The sequence below is a fragment of the Haplochromis burtoni genome, unplaced genomic scaffold (genome assembly GCF_018398535.1).
Source record: "Haplochromis burtoni strain Fernald_Lab_line unplaced genomic scaffold, NCSU_Asbu1 Contig_638, whole genome shotgun sequence".
Taxonomy (NCBI): domain Eukaryota; kingdom Metazoa; phylum Chordata; class Actinopteri; order Cichliformes; family Cichlidae; genus Haplochromis; species Haplochromis burtoni.
The window spans coordinates 154,873-173,076 of NW_024582999.1; the positions used below are offsets into that span (position 1 = coordinate 154,873).

General features: G+C 41.4%; 1 protein-coding gene across 2 annotated transcripts; it reads right to left on the reverse strand.

Moving 5' to 3' along the window:
* Positions 1-34: 34 nt before the first annotated feature.
* On the reverse strand, positions 35-17,455 carry LOC102311668 (CD9 antigen). 2 transcript variants are annotated; one of them, XM_005949154.2, is made up of 8 exons: positions 17,209-17,455; positions 6,029-6,131; positions 2,666-2,763; positions 1,997-2,071; positions 1,806-1,907; positions 1,608-1,697; positions 1,290-1,373; positions 35-651 (listed from the first exon to the last, which is right to left on the reverse strand). In XM_005949154.2, the coding sequence occupies exons 1-8, from the start codon at positions 17,275-17,277 to the stop codon at positions 586-588; spliced, it is 687 nt and encodes a 228-aa protein (XP_005949216.1). In that variant the 5' UTR covers positions 17,278-17,455; the 3' UTR covers positions 35-585. The 2 variants fall into 2 exon arrangements, with proteins under 2 accessions (XP_005949216.1, XP_005949217.1); XM_005949155.3 differs by lacking the exon at positions 17,209-17,455 and adding an exon at positions 13,412-13,573.
* Positions 17,456-18,204: the final 749 nt, after the last annotated feature.

Consider the following 18,204-nt stretch of genomic DNA (forward strand, 5'->3'; position numbering starts at 1 on the left):
GCACTCACAGCAAGCACTCCATTTAAGACAAATCTTTGTTTTAGTTCATTTATTTGACATCTTAAAGACATGAACTGCAATCATTAAATCATTTGCATAAAACTTATAAAATAAAAAAAATAATCAAAGCTTTTAACACGCAGCTTTAAAACAAAACATGGGTCATTAACATTCATTTAGCTGCAAAAACCCTGTTAGCTCAAACGTTTAGCAGATTTTGTAAACATAACTTAAAAAGAAAGGATTTAAAGAAAATGGGGCGTCCACCAGGGGGCAGCAGAGTTGCAAAAGTCTCCTTTCACCTGCATATGCTCAAACCTGTCCTATTATGAAAAGTAGGTTTTTGATTTAAAAGATTGTATCAGTCATCACTTATCAGGTTACTTTGGGTATAAATAACTCGCTGCAGACCCCACAGAGTGAAGGAATTAAAGAGGCGTCATTGAAAAGGAGCCATACTCTCACAGGTCGACGAAGCCATCCTGTACGGACCCAAGCAGCACACAGAGGGACAAATGTTGTTATTCTTTCTTAAATGATTTGAAGCAGCAGCAGAGTTAAAGGTGGACGGCGTTTCATGGGTTTTTACACATAGTCCCTAGACCTTTTAATGGCACAGCAGAGCATCATGCTGAAGATCATCCCGAAGATCTGCAGAGAGTCACAGGACACAGGAATGTGGCATTAAGAAATAAACCACACTGTTTACAAAAATTTTAAATATTTTCTATGATAAAAATGGACCAACCCTGAAAAAAAAATTTTTCTTCTTGTTCTTCTAAGAAAATAGTCCTTGGGGATTGATTTTTTTGGTGGCATCAGGGCAGGCCAGTCAAATTTCAGGGGCCAAACCAAGTAGAATGTCTAGTTAGTGTGAAACTATCACACAGTTTGGTAGCTAGCCAATAAAAATCATAGCTAGTCGTCATCATCAGACTTCGTATTTAGCATTCTGTACTCATGACTGAGCCATAAACTCACCATTAAGTGTTTATTCATGTCATATATGAAGTAAGTAGTAATGTCGTTTTTCATAGATTTCTACACATATGAAAGTGTCTTTGCAACCACAGATGTCGCCCCTACTGGGGCCAGGTTCACAACATTTGTGAATTGGCTTTGTTTTTAATAAATAAATCACGAGCCAGACCCACTACTAGAACAATGAGACACTTGGCTTTTTCTAAACCATTTCTAAACCTGACACATTCTAGGCTTTGTGCCAGTTTAACAACCATATGATAGCTTTACTTAAGGTTTCAGTACATGTGCATTAGTGGCAGACTCACCATAATGACTCCAATGCCGATGCCAACTCCACCAATGATGTGCAGCTTGTTGTTAAACACCTCGTCAATAGCAGCGGGACAGCTCTGCAGGAGGAAAGCGGGACCGTGAAGCAAAAAACAGGTGTGAGCTCCACATCTTATTTTAAACCAAATGTCTGATGCAAATGTGAGCTTGATTTCTACAAAGCCAGAATACCCTAGAGAAAAATGTCAGCTGTAGCACTTTTTAGTACAAATCTCTTAGATCTTAAAATGTTTAAGTAAAAATTTACATGATGTGACATGAGGTCATCTCCCTTTTGTTGCAGTCTGCCTTACCTTGGTGACGAGGACCTCCAGCCCCTCCTGCTTGGGGCAGATCTCTCTGGCAGCATCGATCACTGTTCCTGTTGGACCGCAGCAGTCGAGCTGCAAGGGGGGAGGGGGGAAATAGCCCACACAGGTTAGGCAGTCATCTGTTCTGTTTCAAAATAAGGAAACAAGTTGCATAAAAGGTGTCCAGGTGTGTGTTCTCACGCCAAAGTGGATGAGGCGGAGGGTCTCCTTCAGCGCTGGTTGTTTGGTGTCCTTGTAGTTGGCGTAAGTCTGTTTATAAAACTCTGTGATGTCCTCCACCACCTGAAGACACACGGACAAAGTTAACACTCCTGTCAATCAACAAAGAATGTGTGCATGCATGCGAGAGACAGAAGGGGAGAGTTAGTCACCTGGTCGCTGTTGGAAAGACCCCAGATCCCGGCAGCCACTTCTGCAGCGAAGATGAGAAGCAGGAAGAAGAAGAACTAAACCGGAAAACAAGAAGATTTGGAGTGTAGACATGATTTTGTTTGGTTATCAGTCCTGAAAGGAAACTGAGTGGGTTTTTACTTTTATCTGTCACTTTTGTCCAAAGTTTCCTCAACCAGTGGTAAAAACCATAGATTTATGTGTGGTGAACATAACATCAACACTTAAGTTGTTGTGCACCAGCTCTGCTGTTCACCTTTTCTGTGCACAGAGCTCAAATAACAGATGACTAAGGAAGAGATGACCTGAAATGTAAGTTAAAACTAAAGCCATTTAATATTTAAAATGACGGCTCAGAGTAGATGTGATCACATCCACCAATTTCATATGACCATTTCAATCGCAGGACAAAAACATTTTGTAAAAACATAACAGCGAATCACCACCAACAGTCACATCACACCGATGGAGCTGCAGCAGCCAACACGCTTGTGGTGAAATTGAGTCTTTCCTGGTGATCGGTGTGATTACAGCCCAAACATCTCTGAAATGTGCCAACTGAAAAATCTGAGCATGAATTCATGATTCACAGCAAAGTCACCAGTCTTTAATGTAATGTGGAGAAGTAAAACACAAAAGAAATCACTCACCAGTCCCAACATGCAAGGCGACTCTTTGATGGCTCCGCAGCATCCCAGGAAACCCACCACCATCATCAGAGCCCCTGCTGCGATCAGGATGTACACGCCTGCAACAAAACATTCAGATGGGCCAGAGGAAACAAGCATTCTGGGGTCACCTGTGCCTTTAAGTTCCCAAGGCCAGTTACAAATAAAGGAGACACGATTAAATTAAAACTTATGCACATAATCTCAACCTCAGTGATATCAGCACCACACGGTTCAAAACATTTAACAAAACATTTTTGTTTTGTTAAATGGGATGCGATTCACTCTTTGATGTTCAATTCAACAGTTTAACATTAGAACTTGATGCTCCATTCTTAGGTTTGTTGTTGACACAGATTTTAAAAAAAATTAAAGGATTAAGAACAGGTTCAGTTATCCATGTGACAGTGTAATGCAAGCGTATCTGAGCGAGTCTGTCTGTCTGTGGCCCCTCGCCATACCATACAAGGCATGACTTCTTATCAACCAGTCGCACCCCGTACAGGTTGCGACCTTTCAACGGACTAACGTATAAAAAGCAGAAGCGACGAGGCTGCTCACTCCATTGTAGAAGCATGAAACCTAATAACGAGAAACATTTTATCAGCACATACACAAGAAAAATTGTTGGTACCCTTCGGTCAATGAAAGAAAAACTCAATGGTCACAGACAAAAGTAATAATAAATAAAAATTCTATAAATGTTAACCAATGAAAGTCAGACATTGCTTTTCAACCATGCTTCAATAGAATTATTTAAAAAAAAATAAATGCATGGACCAGGCCTGGACAAAAATGATGGTACCCACAAATTAATATTTTGTTGCACAACCTTTCGTTACGATTCCTGTAACTGTCAATGAGACTTCTGCACCACTCAGGAGGTATTATGGTCCACTCCTCATGAGCAAACTGCTCCAGTTGTTTCCGGTTTGAAGGGCGCCTTTTCTAGACAGCATGTTTCAGCTCCTTCCAAAGATGCTCAATAGGATCGAGGTCAGAGCTCATAGAAGGCCACTTTAAAATAGTCCAATGTTTTCCTCTTAGCCATTCTTGGGTGTTTTTAGCTGTGTGTTTTGAGTCATTGTCCTGTTGCAAGACCCATGACTGTGACCAAGCTTTCTGACACTGGCCAGCACATTTCTCTCTATAATCCTTGATAGTCTTGAGATTTCATTGTACCCTGCACAGATTCAAGACACTCTGTACCAGATGCAGCCCCAGAACATAACAAAGCCTCCTCCATGTTTCACAGTAGGGACAGTGTTCTTTTCTAGATATGCTTCATTTTTCTGTCTGTGAACATAGAGCTGATGTGCCTTGACAAAAAGTTCAAATTTTGTCTTATCTGTCCACAGGACATTCTCCCAGAAGCTTTGTGGCTTGTCAACATGTAGTTTGGCTTATTCCAGTCTGGCTTTTTTATGATTTGTTTTCAACAATGGGGTCTTCCTTGGTTGTCTCCCATGGAGTCCACGTTGGCTCAAACAACGACGCATGGTGCAATCTGACACTGATGTTCCTTCAGCATGAAGTTCAGCTTGGATCTCTTTCAAAGTCTTTCTGGGCTCTTTTGTTACCTTTCGGATTATCCGTCTCTTTGATCTGTCATCAATTTTCCTCCTGCAGCCATGTCCAGGGAGGTTGGCTACAGTCCCATGGATCTTAAATTCTGAATAACATGTGCAACTGTAGTAGGGTTGGGTTTTGATTATTGATTTATCAATTAAAATAAATTCTAGCTTGGATAACGATAATTTAAACTTTTTAAAATTATGCAAAATGCTTAGCTGTGTCTCTAATAAAACCTCTGTAACTTTGCTTTACTTCAGCAGCATCAGTTAATGTTCATATGTTGACTAATGACTTTTAGTTTTTGATCTACTGCAGAATATTTTTAAGGTTTTAATAATTCAATTGAAGCATGGTTGAAAAACAATGTCTTACTTTCATTGGTTTTAATTTATTATTACTTTTATCAGATTAAAGTTATTTCTGTGACCATTGTGAGTTTTTCTTTCATTGACCAAAGAGTACCAACAATTTTGTCCACGTCTATATATCTTAGCACAAATGACAATCTCAAAAGCATCAACTCTAACAGAACCCATGCTTTGTTTCTAATAAAGTGTCAGTGAGTGTACAAGTGCATGTGGAAGGCTGATTGGAAATCAGCCCTGATTTACCTGCTCAAGCCTTTTAAAAATGTAAATGTACATCAGTGATTTGCATTCTGGCTCATAGGGCTGCTGCCGCTCTGATTCGAACAGACACGAAGGCCTGAGAGGCACCAGAAGCTGTTTTTAATGAGGAGTTATTTATCAAAAACACCTTCAGTCACGATCTGGTGAGTGGGAATCAGCTGCAGGGTGATTTAGAGCGATGATTCGACACTTCAACGGTGACTTCATGAGGATGAATCATAAACAGGCTGTCGGATAACAACAACAGTGAGCGCATGAGCCACACACACAAATACTCCTCCAAAGCCGTTATTAAGATGTTTGTCATGTCAGGCCCGTCCTCCGTCTCCTCTCTGCCCACTTCTCTTATCAGTTTGATGGATGCGACGCACAAAGACGGGAGGGTGGGACAGTTCCTCCGGGAATACAGAAGTCTGAGAACAAAGGAGTCCCTGTGCGCCGGGAAGAATGAGCGCTATGTGTGGAGGGATCTGCCGGGTCGGACGAGCCGCCTCGCTGTGGACCAACTTTGGCCTCAGCTGCCCTCCGAGTGCCCCGCCTCTCTGAGGTCAGGTTATATCCACGTCCAGAGCCCCACAGAGCTAAATGCAGCTGTAGTGCATTTAATTTGAAATTATGACTTCCTCCACAAATATAAAGATTTCATTCTAGAAACAACGCTGTGGTTGTTAATAAACAGGACGAAGTGGTTACTGGGGACTATTTTCAGCTGCAGATTATTCAGCACGGTTTTTGCTGGTTGGAGTGAAATGAGCAGTGTCAGACTTCACATTGATAGGACAGCATGATAAAACGAACAGACTCTTAATGTGCGTCAAAGCTACACTACAGACACGTCGCTGTAATTACAACACCCACCACCACCATCACTCCATGGCAGGTTCAAAGACCATGATAGTGGAGTAGGAGCTGATCATTTCCCCGTCTATCTGTGCACTTTTAATCTTTGTATGTTCTTTTTGTTATTTTGTGGTTTATGGTTGTGAGATATCCAAAAATGTAAAAGTGAAGCTGCTGTGATTAAGATGCTTCACCTGTGCTCTATAAAGGGTTCTTGCCATCCTCAAGGTTATTCTCCTTCATGGTCTTTTGTTTCCATGTAAGTGTTTTGCATCCAGGGTTTAACCAGCAGGGGCCTCACCCGTAAAGAAGACAGAGGGCGACTCCTCCCCTTCGAACAGTCCTGCCGTCCTGGAGTCAAAACGCAGCCAGAGTCCCACAGCGAGCACGCCGGTTCCTGCCAGCTGCAAGACGAAAAACATGTTTACTGTCTCTGAAGGAGGTTTAATGTTCTCTCCGTGAGACTATATTCAAACACTAGTGTCATTTTGCACATTTGTCCTCATTTACAGATAACATGAGTTTCTCTGTGGTTTTAGCAAAAAGATACAGAACTAGCAACTGAGCCAAGAAAAGGACTGAAGTCAGAGAGAAACTGAGCCTCTACACTTCTATCCAACCGCAAGGGTCGCCCCCTGGTGGGCATAAAAACCCCAATGCAGCTGTAAAGGCAGTTTGACGCAGATTTCATTTTTCATACAAGCAGAAGCTATGTCCATGTCTGTGGTCTGAACCTGCAGAAATGCTTCTAAAGCAGGCATTGCAGCACGTGTGACCTTGTTCCTGATGTTTGGAAGAACACTGTGCTCACAACAAGGTAAGTTAACAGAGCCAGCACCACCGGAGCACTTTTTCAAATTGTTATTGAGTTATTATCCACTCTTAAAATAATGAAGGCACATACAGCTCAAGTCTGTCACATTAACAGACACTTTCATCAAATCCAACAACAGCTGTAGGCGCGGGTCGATAATTCCGGGGGTCTAGGACACAGGCAACACATTACCAATTACATACAGAGAGAAGTGAAAAGCCCGAATGAGGCTGGATTTGAGAAGTATCACCTGACTGAAACCACAAGGCTCACCTGGACCTGCCTCACAGCACTCCACTGTCATTACAATGTATACTCGAACGATGACCGTAGAAAAAAAAAAAAAAATAAAGCACACAACAAAAGAACAAAGGAAAAGATGCTGCAGTGTACAGTACATCAGAGGCAACTTTATCCTAAACATCTGAGTTAACTCATAAGAACCAGACTATAACAGCACGATAATCTGAGACGTGCAGGAACAAGGAGAGTGTTTGATGTGAATGTTATTTAGAGATTGGGGTTAAACAGCATGCAGAGACATGAAGAGGTGGACACCCACACAGTGGCAGCTGATCGAGTATAAAGCATCCTACCTTAGACAATAACCAGATTAATCCTGCTTTGCAGTGATTTACAACTGAGGTTGTGTTAAAAACACAGAAAACTACTGAGACCATGAACTCATCACTGAACTTATGGACCCATCACAGTCATTTAGACAGGTGTTCAAAAACAGCTGCTCAGAGCAAAATGAAAGAACAACTGGCTTTTGTAAGGTATGATGATGTGATGCTTCACTGTTGCAAAACTATGTGCAGCTAGTATGGAATGCAATGGTTTCATATTCAAATCAAAGTATGTTAGTGTGGATGAATAAGACTCTCTTTCATTGAAGGTGAACACGAGGCTAACGTTTGAGGAATGAAGTTAGACTTGCTGCCCGGCTTATTCTCCTGAATCCAGACCAACCCAATCACAGAGGAGCCATCCAGGAAACATGACTTCAGTACATGTGGAGCCTCTGCACAACGGAGACTTAGATATGAAGGCATCCACAGATAAATAAATGACAGCCATACTTTGTCTCAAACAGTAATTACCCACTACCATGACTCAGAATCACCTTAGCAACCACAAAACAGTTTACATCAACTCTTTGTTGCCACCCAAATAACTCCCATAATGTCCTGCAGCATGACGCTGACGTCTGTTGTTGTGCAACAGGGAGTATATGAAGCACACCATAAAGCATTCAGGCCGAATGGCAACACTTTGCCCCAACATGTCCTCCGTCTGGTTCCTCCTACGGTCTGCTGACCATGATTCAGGATTTTGGTTTTTTGGGGTGGGGGTGCTGTCTGTAAATCAAGGTCTTGAATTCTCTTGAAAGTTTGACTAACTCAAATATAACTCCAAATACAATTCCAAAATACTTGGCAAATTAAAATTTTGAGATATCAACTCAAAATTTTAAATTACTTCTGTCTGACAATTCTACCCTGTTGGACAGCTTTATTTTTCTAGCCAGCGTTAGCTCACCAAGGCATACAAATGATATGACAACGAGCGTAGCAGCTTACCTTGTTTTTTAATGTCATTGGGAAAAATTCCCTTTCATTGTTAGTTTTGTATGCTAGCATTAGCTAGTGTACCATCCTTTTATTGTTGTTAACCAGAATCCTTAACAAAGAAACACTTTAATATGGGCGTTAGAGGCAACAGAGGGTTAGAGTTAAATAACAATCTGTTAAAATGTTTCAAGTAGCAAATATTTAATTCATTAAAAAGTATTAGCTAACATGCTGAAGCACAGCTGTAAATTCCCAACTGAGTTGGAGGATCATCACGCCATTGTTTTCTGTACAATACTAGACGTTCATTAAACCCGCAGCACAAGTTGACTGGCTGTACTGTGAACACTGTAGTGCCAGGTTATCAAATAAATGCTCCAACAGATAAAACATGAAGATGAATACTCGTAGGCGAGGCCTGTAGTCAATTGCAAGATAAACTCCCTACAGAGACTAAAACAGCATCAGGCTGTAAACATGTAGGAGAATTAGAGGCATCAGCTGCATAATTCATACACCTCTAAAAGCAAACACCATTGCTTTCATTCACTTTTATCACACAACTGTGTGTTTCAGCAGGGTTTCTGGCTCCATGTCAGATTAACCTGTAAGTCAGTCATCCAAACTGGGATGCACAGACTTGCCTGAAACATCATAAGGAGGGTCATTTTCTATTAACACGACAAATATAACGCCTTGGGCTGCTCGACTAAGCCTGTGTGTGACCTCAATGTGAGTAAACTGAAAGTAGAAATCTTCCAGCAATCAGAGCCACACCTGTAACTGTCAGCATGTGACATCATCCCATCGCTGGTTTGTCAGCGTTAAGTCAGCCAGGCACACCTTATGATCATCATCAGTAAATCTGTCCAAACGTAGCCTCGAGCTTAAAGAATGCAGGATCAGTTTGCTTTATTTGCCTTGCAGTCGTTGTTTGATCCAACCACTCGCTCTGTAAAGAATGAAGTGAGGTTTAAGCCTCTGCACCTTTCACTAGTGTCACTCAGTCTCAATGCAACTTTCCACTTCTCATCTCTACACTGCGTTGCAATAAACAGGGCTAGAATAGCAGGAGTCCATGTTAACATGAAAATAGAGCATTTTAAAATATCCGTCATAGACAGCAGAAGTCAGAAATGACCCCATCATGTTGTGAAAGTAAAGTACCACATCTTACCTGCTACTGTTAGAATACAAGTATTAGTTAATGTATGATGGATAACTTTCCACTCATTCTTCATTTAATCATCCCTATCTAATTATATATAGTGTATTGTCCAGACTAGTCAGCAGATATTCAAATGAATCTCTTCACAGATCAATAGATTTAAATTCCAGTATCTGTATATGGATATTGAGACATTATCAATGCGCTACCACTAACTGCAGTTCCTCTTGTCCACTTGAGTCGATCCCTGTCTACACTCAGGTTACAACATCCCGCTTTACTTTAAAAAAGCAAAAACACAAATTTAAAAAAAACAAAAAAAAACCCATGTTTACAGGCAGCCATGAAAACTATTTTAGTCTCTGTGGGTAGTTTCAGCTTTCATATGAGCCTCCTAGACACAAATCTGAGGGAGTAAACTCAATTTTCAGCCCAGTTTAGAAGAATGATCTTACAAATCATACGGCTTCATGTAGGGCACGCACAGTCCACTTCAGTTTCAGTAAATTAAAGTAAAGTGAAAATCGCTGGTTATGAACAATAGCAGAGTTCATGTGAGAAGCCTTCTCACATCGCTCTCACGCTTGTCTAGTGCACCATTACCAACATTTGCAGAATATTTAACATGAATTAACCCAAATAAACATTTTTGTCATTAATTTGTAACAATAAAAAAAACACTTAAATTAAAAAAAAAAAAAAAGATATAGAAAAAAGAAAAGAAAGGACGTCTGGCATACTGAATGCTGGGGATGTTGGTATTAGTGAACCACAAACACTCTAGGGACTCGACTGTTGTGTGTGGAGGAGATGAAAACAGCATTTTCCCCTGAGGTTCATGTTGGCTCTCATTAACCACAGAGCTGCTCTGCAGCACTATTATCCATGAAGAAACAACAATAACCATGACAGGGGTTAGTTTTTGGGAGTTCTGGTGATGCACAGGCTGGTGCCACCTAACAGCAAATCAAAAGTAGAATTTCTCCCATGTTTTGGAAAATAAAACTGCAGTTTTTGTGAATGGAGTCTGGTGAAGTGTAACTGCTTGTGAGGACAGGTGAAGAAATACTGATTCCAGGTGTGATAATAAAAAAATTAGTGGTGCTGTTGAACCTACAGCTCTTCACACTGTGGGAAACTTCTTCAGGTTAATAATCAGAAACACTCGAGGCCGACTCGATGTAAAATCAGTCTAATCTCACGTTTGTGTTTGGAGGAGGGGGGCATACCTCAGATCACGCTGTCGCCTCATTTGTCGAGTCAGAGCTGATTTTGGTGTCATTACACACTAAAGCCATGGACACATACCGTCAAAACAGCGATTAGGCTCAGAGCAGCTGTTTGTGCTCTGAACTGTGAGGTAACAAGAGCAACGATGGCAGGCAGCGTGGATGCAGAGGACTCAGACACTCAGATAAAAACCTTCCACATATCACAGTAGCATCCTTTATGGGGCAATAGACGAACTTAAATTAGAGGGCAGTGTGGTCCACCAATGAGATTGAGTCCTACAGGACAAAAGACCATTTAACAGCCGGAGGTGACGCACTGCAGAGACACAGCTACACATTTTCCAGTCCCCTGGAAGTTTATCACTCACTCCAGTCCTCTCATCAGTGCTGGCATAAATTTCTGACAGGTGCACATTGTAAAATAATGACCTGACATCCTAGCAGCGCAGCTTCAGCACACCTGAGTCATATGCAAATCATGTCTTTTCTTAATATATACACCGTTTAGACTTAGTAGGTCAGACCTACACCTCGGGTTTTACCTCATGTCTAACCTGTTTTTATTTGCATTTATCAAAACCATTTAAAAAGCATTCCAGTTGAACTGTAGTGGTTGAAGCTTCTGTTACCGTTAGGGTTGCCAACCGTCCCTTAAAAAACGGAATCGTCCCGTATTTCGAAACAAAAGTACACGTCCCGTATTGAGCTAATAAGGGACGCACTTTGTCCCGTAATACAGTGAGAATCAAAAGTAGTCTATAAATGTTTATGGAATTAACGCTTTGTTTGAAAACATAATTCCCAGCCCCTCTCCTGCTTTGTGACCAATGAGCTGACAGCACACTTATGACAATTCGAGTATGACAATTCAGATTACCGCTCATCTCATTGGTCGAGGAAAGGTCGCTTACGGAGAAAATACCGGAAGACAACAGATGACCACAACAAGAAGCATGGCCAACAGGGTAACAAACGGCGACACTGCAAGTCTCGGACGACAGTACACCTAAAGCTGGGCAAACACTGTGCGATTTTTTTCAGTCACGTTATTCAGCTCCTGCTCAAACTGCACGATTGACTTGCAGGGGTTAGAAGCTCGTAGGTCACGATGCTCTGATGTGACCTGAGAGCTCACCCTGTGCGTCCATAAAATGAAGGTTATAGCAGAAAATCTGTCGCTCGCTCGCTCTCTCTGTCTTTCACTCACACAGACACACCACCACCATCAACTTTTCTAAATTGCTAATAAAAAACACTGATCAGGCAGCTGTGATTGAGCAGCAATGCAAATTCAACTATTTTCACGGTTGTTGTGGTCGTGATGATTTTGTGATGCCACATCGAAAAGGCTCGGATGAGCTTTCCAAAAATGATCATTTGTTTCACACGTGTTCATATCACAAAGAATATGCATCTACTTAAATCAACTTCAAGTCACATGGTTAAAAAAAATAATTTCACACACAAAAAAAGAGCTAGAAAATTCACCACACTGGGAAGGGTGAAGACAACTGGGTCGCCCGGCCCTGGCCACGAGGTGTCCCTTAATTTATTTTTTAGGGAGTTGGCAACCCTAGTTACCGTCCCTGTATATTTCCCACCTCGTGGTCCACAACCCACAGTTTGAGAACTGTTTCTTTGCAAGCAGCTTTGCTTAAAATAGTTAATGCCATTTATTCACAGTCTGTTTAAAATCTGATTTTTAGACTTGATTCTGTAATTTCTGTAAAATCCCTCATCCTGGAGATTAATCAGGAGGCTTGGGGATCATTCACTCTCTCACCTGTATGTGTGTGAGTGTGACGTCACCTTAACATAAAAGTGGCTCAAAGCTACCCGGCCAGTTCTCTTTGTTCTGTCCTGCATGCTGCATGCACTGCACCAAACCAACAAGTCAGGCTGTAATTTCATGCTGCCCTACAGTCACTGCAGTTCTTGAGCAAATTAGCCACTCGTTTATCTTGCTCTTTCATCTTGAGTCGCTCTGCACGTTTTCCAAGCATGTCCATCTGTCTGCAGTCAAGGAAATGACATTCTTCGGTCTCCTGCCCATCTTCATTCCTTCGCCTTAAACTGCATTAACTTTTGAATCAGTTTTAGCAAATACGGTATGTCAAAACTCAGATGTGCTGTGTCATTCCATGTCAGTTCCACCTGACCATCTACCTGACCATAAAGGGGAACATTTTTAGGAAATTTCATCTAGAAAATTCCTTAAGCTCCTGCAACAGTGAGTCATCCATCACTCATCCATCCGTCTGACCACAATTCCCAAGCCCCCCCCCCCATCCTTCAGTATGACGTGATGATTTCACATATTTTAATGCTTTTAATGGCCATGGTTGCCACAGACCATGTACTCATAATACTCCTGAAGTCAAATCCTTTTGCATCGGAGGTGAACGAGATTGTGACCGTTTCAAAGGCACCAGAACTTCTCGACAGTCTTGTGATGGACTGTGAGGTTGATAAACTGTCACAGCACTGATGATTTAGTTTGCAGAAGCAACAAACTGCAGTATTTACAGAGATTAGTGTGGGACATAAAATAAAGACTGGAAGCGAATTAAAAGCAAAGATTTGTGAGCTGAAACTCCCCAGAAGGAAGTGCTACGTGGGTTTGCGTGAGGCCACTTTGATTCTTTCAAAGAGCCTCGATGACAAAAGCACAAATTTAATGATGGTTTTAGAGGTTTGAAGCTCCCAAAACATCAAAAATAGTCAAATTATTAAAGATTTTATGGCTCCAGCCAAACATAAACTCTGCCTGTGTTTTAGATTGTGAGTCTTTCCTGAAATCTGATCCAGTCACAGAAACCATCAAACAATCAAACAAAGCCGCATAATCCAAAGCAACCAAACCACTTCAGTCCACTCACTAAACCAGACTACATACCCAGAAGAGAAAGTTGAAGATAAACACCAGGTACTTGATGCACTGTTGTCTCTTCATGGTGCTCGGATCTGTTTATATCTTCTTACGCAGAAAAAATGGAAGAAAAAGCGCCCTGAGTGTCACACAGTGAGGAGGAGAAGGAGAATGAAGAGAAGTGACAGAGAGAGGCAGCTTTTGTTGTGAGCCACACCCTGCTGAGCACTCACCTGGCTGAGGGAGGAGCTAGAGGGGCACACATCCAATCGGATGTGTGCTGCATAACCCAGCTTGTCTAACACAGGTGAAGGCATTTAACACCTCTTGACTTTTCTAAATACTCAGGAAAGGTGCCTCAGTACTTCTTGTATTACCTCCTTTAACACTTCCTTTATGAAACAAGATGTCAACTCCTAACTCACTGTGGACCACCATTAATTAAAAACCTTCATATACCTCACATGTGGCTCATAAATATTAATCGACACTGTGTTTCCCAGTTTGATTGGCTGCTAGACTTGAGGCTGAGAGAAAATCTGCTTCCTGTGTGAAGAACAAAGATTTATATCAAATGATTCAGTTTAAAGTTTGATTATCTTTCATTTATGTGGCTTCAATAACAGCCTTTAAATCAAAGTGGCCACACCGCTAATGTCAGTTTTCCATGGGGATGAATTATTACCCACAGTACAATTCATAGAAAGGTTTAAACCATCCATAGAGAGCACAGAGGCTGTAAACATGTTTATTTCTGCTTTTTTTAGGTGACATCATGCAAATACTGTTCAAGAGCAGTCTGCCAATTTGGACATGATACAACCGCCGGTTGCTAGGGAAATAATGTGGCAGTAGTTCCTGGAGGTTTCTGCCTCTCTCTAACGAAGCTGCTGCACCAAAAACCTCCTTCTGGTTTCTTTGGTTGTCTGTAATTACTCTAAACTGCTAAAGCAGTTAAAGCAGTAAAGGTTGGAAAATGGGAAATGGACAAGATTCGCCTTCAAAGTAAAAGCTGTGTCTGAGCGCTGCAGCCAATGTGTTACAAAGGGGACAACCTTTAATTTGAAGGGAAATCCTTTTTTCACTGTCTCACTACAGCTCAGAGAGTAGCTGGAGAGGAAATCTACATGCAAACTTCCAAAGCAACCACAAGGTTTTTGGCAACAGATTGGGGAATACTTAATTTTCCCAAGCAACAGGTGGCTGCCAGGGTGGTTGTCACTGACTGGTCTCTAGGTCTGTGTAACCGAAGCTTTAACAATCACATTCTCAGCAACCACTGGTCAGGGAACCCAGTTTCCCCTCATGACACGTGGTCTCTAAGTCCGTTTGACTCGAGGTGTCCAAGTTAACATCAAGTGTCTGCAAAGCCTCATTAAAGTTAACCCTATATCATAGGGCGACCATATTTTGATTTCCAAAAAAGAGGACACTTGCGCCAGTCACAAAGAACTTTAATAATACAGTTTGCTTAAAGAAAACGTTAACATATTTAAACTATGCCTTCTCTGTGCGGTTAATGAATGGTGAAATAAAAATATGTCATATAAGCTTTTAGAAGTCAGCGAGTGCAAAAAAAGAGGACAGTTGGTCATCCTACTATCACAATAATGTTGGTGACGCTGCAGCTAACCAATCACATTGTCTCAGCGTTCAATTACAATTAGCCCAGAATTTGGCTCATGCTATTAAAAACTATCTCTAACAAACCAACATGAGTAACAAAAAAACCCCCAAAAACCCCAACTTGATAATATATTTATTATATTATATAAATCAATAAAGGAAACACTTGAAATGCTTAGCGTTTGTTTCAGAAGAGGTTTATGTAAACAAAGGCACTTCTTTCTCTCGTCCCTCACATTTCAAAGCTATAATATCACAGCAGTTTAATCACGTTATTGCAATGCAGGAATAATGCCAACATGGGGATCTCAGATAAGTTGGGCAGTTTAATACTGGAGTCTGTGGAAACTGCCTCACTCTATAGGGCCTCCAGTGGATGCTAGAGGACTGCAGTTTCTGGGACTTGCTTAGCCGTAACTGATTCTAATTGGAATAAAGCATTTTAAAAGTATGCTCTTTGATTGAAAAGAAACAAAGAGAAACAAACATGTTGAGTGCTGTTTTTAAGATAAAAACACTGATACTCTTCCAGTTTAACCTCTGTGCTGCACAGCTGGACTCATGCTGTCAGTTTTACCTCCATACTCCTGCGTTTGGCTTTAAAAACAGATAAAAAAAAAAAAAAGACGAGCTGTTTCAGAGGAATCACAAACAAAAACTCCACAGGTGTATCCTCACACCTCTTGGGAGACTCATTGTTTGCTGCAGTAACTCAACGCTGCATCGGCTCCCAGTGGACCCAGTGAAACCAACAACGCCGGCTTTGTTTCCGGCCTCCGTTATCTCTCCCCGCCTGTCTTTTGTTCGTCACTCTCGTTCTCTCTAAGGATGTCTTTAGTGATAAGCTGCTGTTGTTTGTTGAGCTCAAACTCTGATGGCTTGACTGAACTCGATCATTCATCAGAGAAAGTGAGTGAGCAGCTCGACATAAATGAGTGAAAAAACTGGTACAAATAATTTAATCCTTAAAAAGATTTGTTCTGCTCATTTTCAGCTCCATGTTTTTATTCGTAGACTCCATCAGAGGAGCTTTGGATGATTCACAGTTCAAAATAATCCCCATCTGTCCTGTGTGCTGAATGATATGAAGCTTATCAACAATAGCTTACCAGAGTCAATAAGGAAGCACTTAATATTCCACTTTAATGTCCCATATGGAACAAATCAGACATTTGATTCCCTTTAACTCAGTTCATATAGTCCAGGGTGTATCCTGCTTTTCAGACCCTGAGATGGATAGCTAGATTAGAAGATGGTTGATGGATGGTTGATTTATTTCAGATTTTTAACCTTTTCTTTTTTCATTTTCAATATGAGTTTGTAGTGTGGTAGTAAAAATACGTTTTAAAAAACGATAAGATTTGTGAGAGTTTTTTCATTTTAATAATAAAAAAGAAGTTATTTTTTTGAACTGATGGATGAATTTAAAATGTACATCAGGACTTTTAACATGTAAAGGAGTGTTTTACATTCCTGAGGTGGAGGTGTGGACCCGAGGCTGGCCCTTCGACCCTTTGACCTCTGCCCTGAGAAATCATTCAGACTTTTAAGGAGCCATCCTTCAGACTGCCTTAAGCTTCCTCGCTGCACAGGACACCTGAGTAGGAGGTGAAAGCACTGATTAGGCAACCGCTCTGTCTTTGAATGACGTGTTAGCTCATCTACGCCCCCTACTGGATTTCTGAACTACTGCAAAACCAACGAAACTTTAAAGTCACCAGAAATGAACACCATCAACTAGCAGGCTGTTTAGTACTCTGAGGAACACCGAAGCTGTTCCGGTGGTTTGTCGTGTGTCTGCACTTTATTGACGCTTTCCGTGGGGTTTTCCTTTAATTTGTCAGCTGTCTACAGCTGCTGCAACAGCATCCCAGAATGTCAGAAACAAGAAAACAGAAAAATGCGAAGTGCGGTTTTAGTGGATAGTTACACAAACACAAAATTAATAGTATCAGCTTCATATAAAAGAGCACACACAAACCGGAACGACTTTAAACAAAACACACTAGTGTTCAAAATGCCATAGGCTAAATCAAAACAAAACGCTCCTCGGTTCATCTCTGTTAAACACAAATCACATCACACAAAAATACATTTTCATCTTTCCAGGCTCAAATTTGAGAGATGAAGACTTATTTCTGTGAATAAACACGGGCGGCTGGAGCTTTAAATATTTCATCCCGCGTGTTTAAACTTACCCAGAAGACGAAGTTGAAGATGAAGAGCGCGTACTTTACGCACAGCTCCCAGCTAGTTAGAGCCGTCATCCCTGCGGAGTGTTCAGCCGTGTTCGGACTAATTCAGTCTTGAAATTATCTCCTATTTCTCGCTCAGTGATGTTCGTGGTTCCTGCTGTCGACCTGTCGCCGTTTGCTCGGCTCTGCTCGTCTCAGTTCAGACAGCCTCCGATCAGATCAGCTGCTGCTGGGAGGAAACAGACCTCGACTGCTCGACACCCACAGAGAGAGAGAGAGAGAGAGATCTCTGTACGTCTTTGTCTTTTGTTTGGACTTTTGTTCATCACAGGACCGAACATCAAACTTCTGAATAAAACAATTCTCCAGATTTATTAAAAACGAAACCACAAGTCTAACAAAAATCCCGTTTCCGTCAAATCTACAGAGAACAGCCTCAGAAACTGAAATACCACAGTCAGAAATAAACACTGTGCTCTCTCATATTTATTAAAACCGTGAATCAAAATCAGAGTTCAAACATTCAAATGTTTGACTGTAAGCCGTGTGAGTCTGTTTACACTTGCCTTTCGAAAAGCTACTCTGGGGTGTCTGTTAATGCTGCAACTGTAAAAATTTACATTTCTGAGCAATTTGGGCAATTTACTGGAGATCTGCAAACATCTAGAGAATACAGATGCAGATGAAACTTTGATCTGCAGCCGGAGTAAGGAGCAGGTGGAGGAGAACCTGGAGAAGTGGAAGGATGCTCTGCAGAGAAGAGGAATGAAAGTCACCATCCAAAGCAACAGAGTGCACAAGAAGAAGAGATTGCTGGCAGGGTGGAGGTGCTAACTAGTAGTTATTAATTAAACCTTAACCCTCTGCTGTGATGTTGGTTTGGAGGCCAAGCTGAACATGTTCAGATATTCACTGGAAGCAAGCGGAGGACAGGGGGACAGTTTGGAGTCAGAGAGCCTGAGATGGTTTGCACATATGCAGACGAGGGAGAGAAGACAT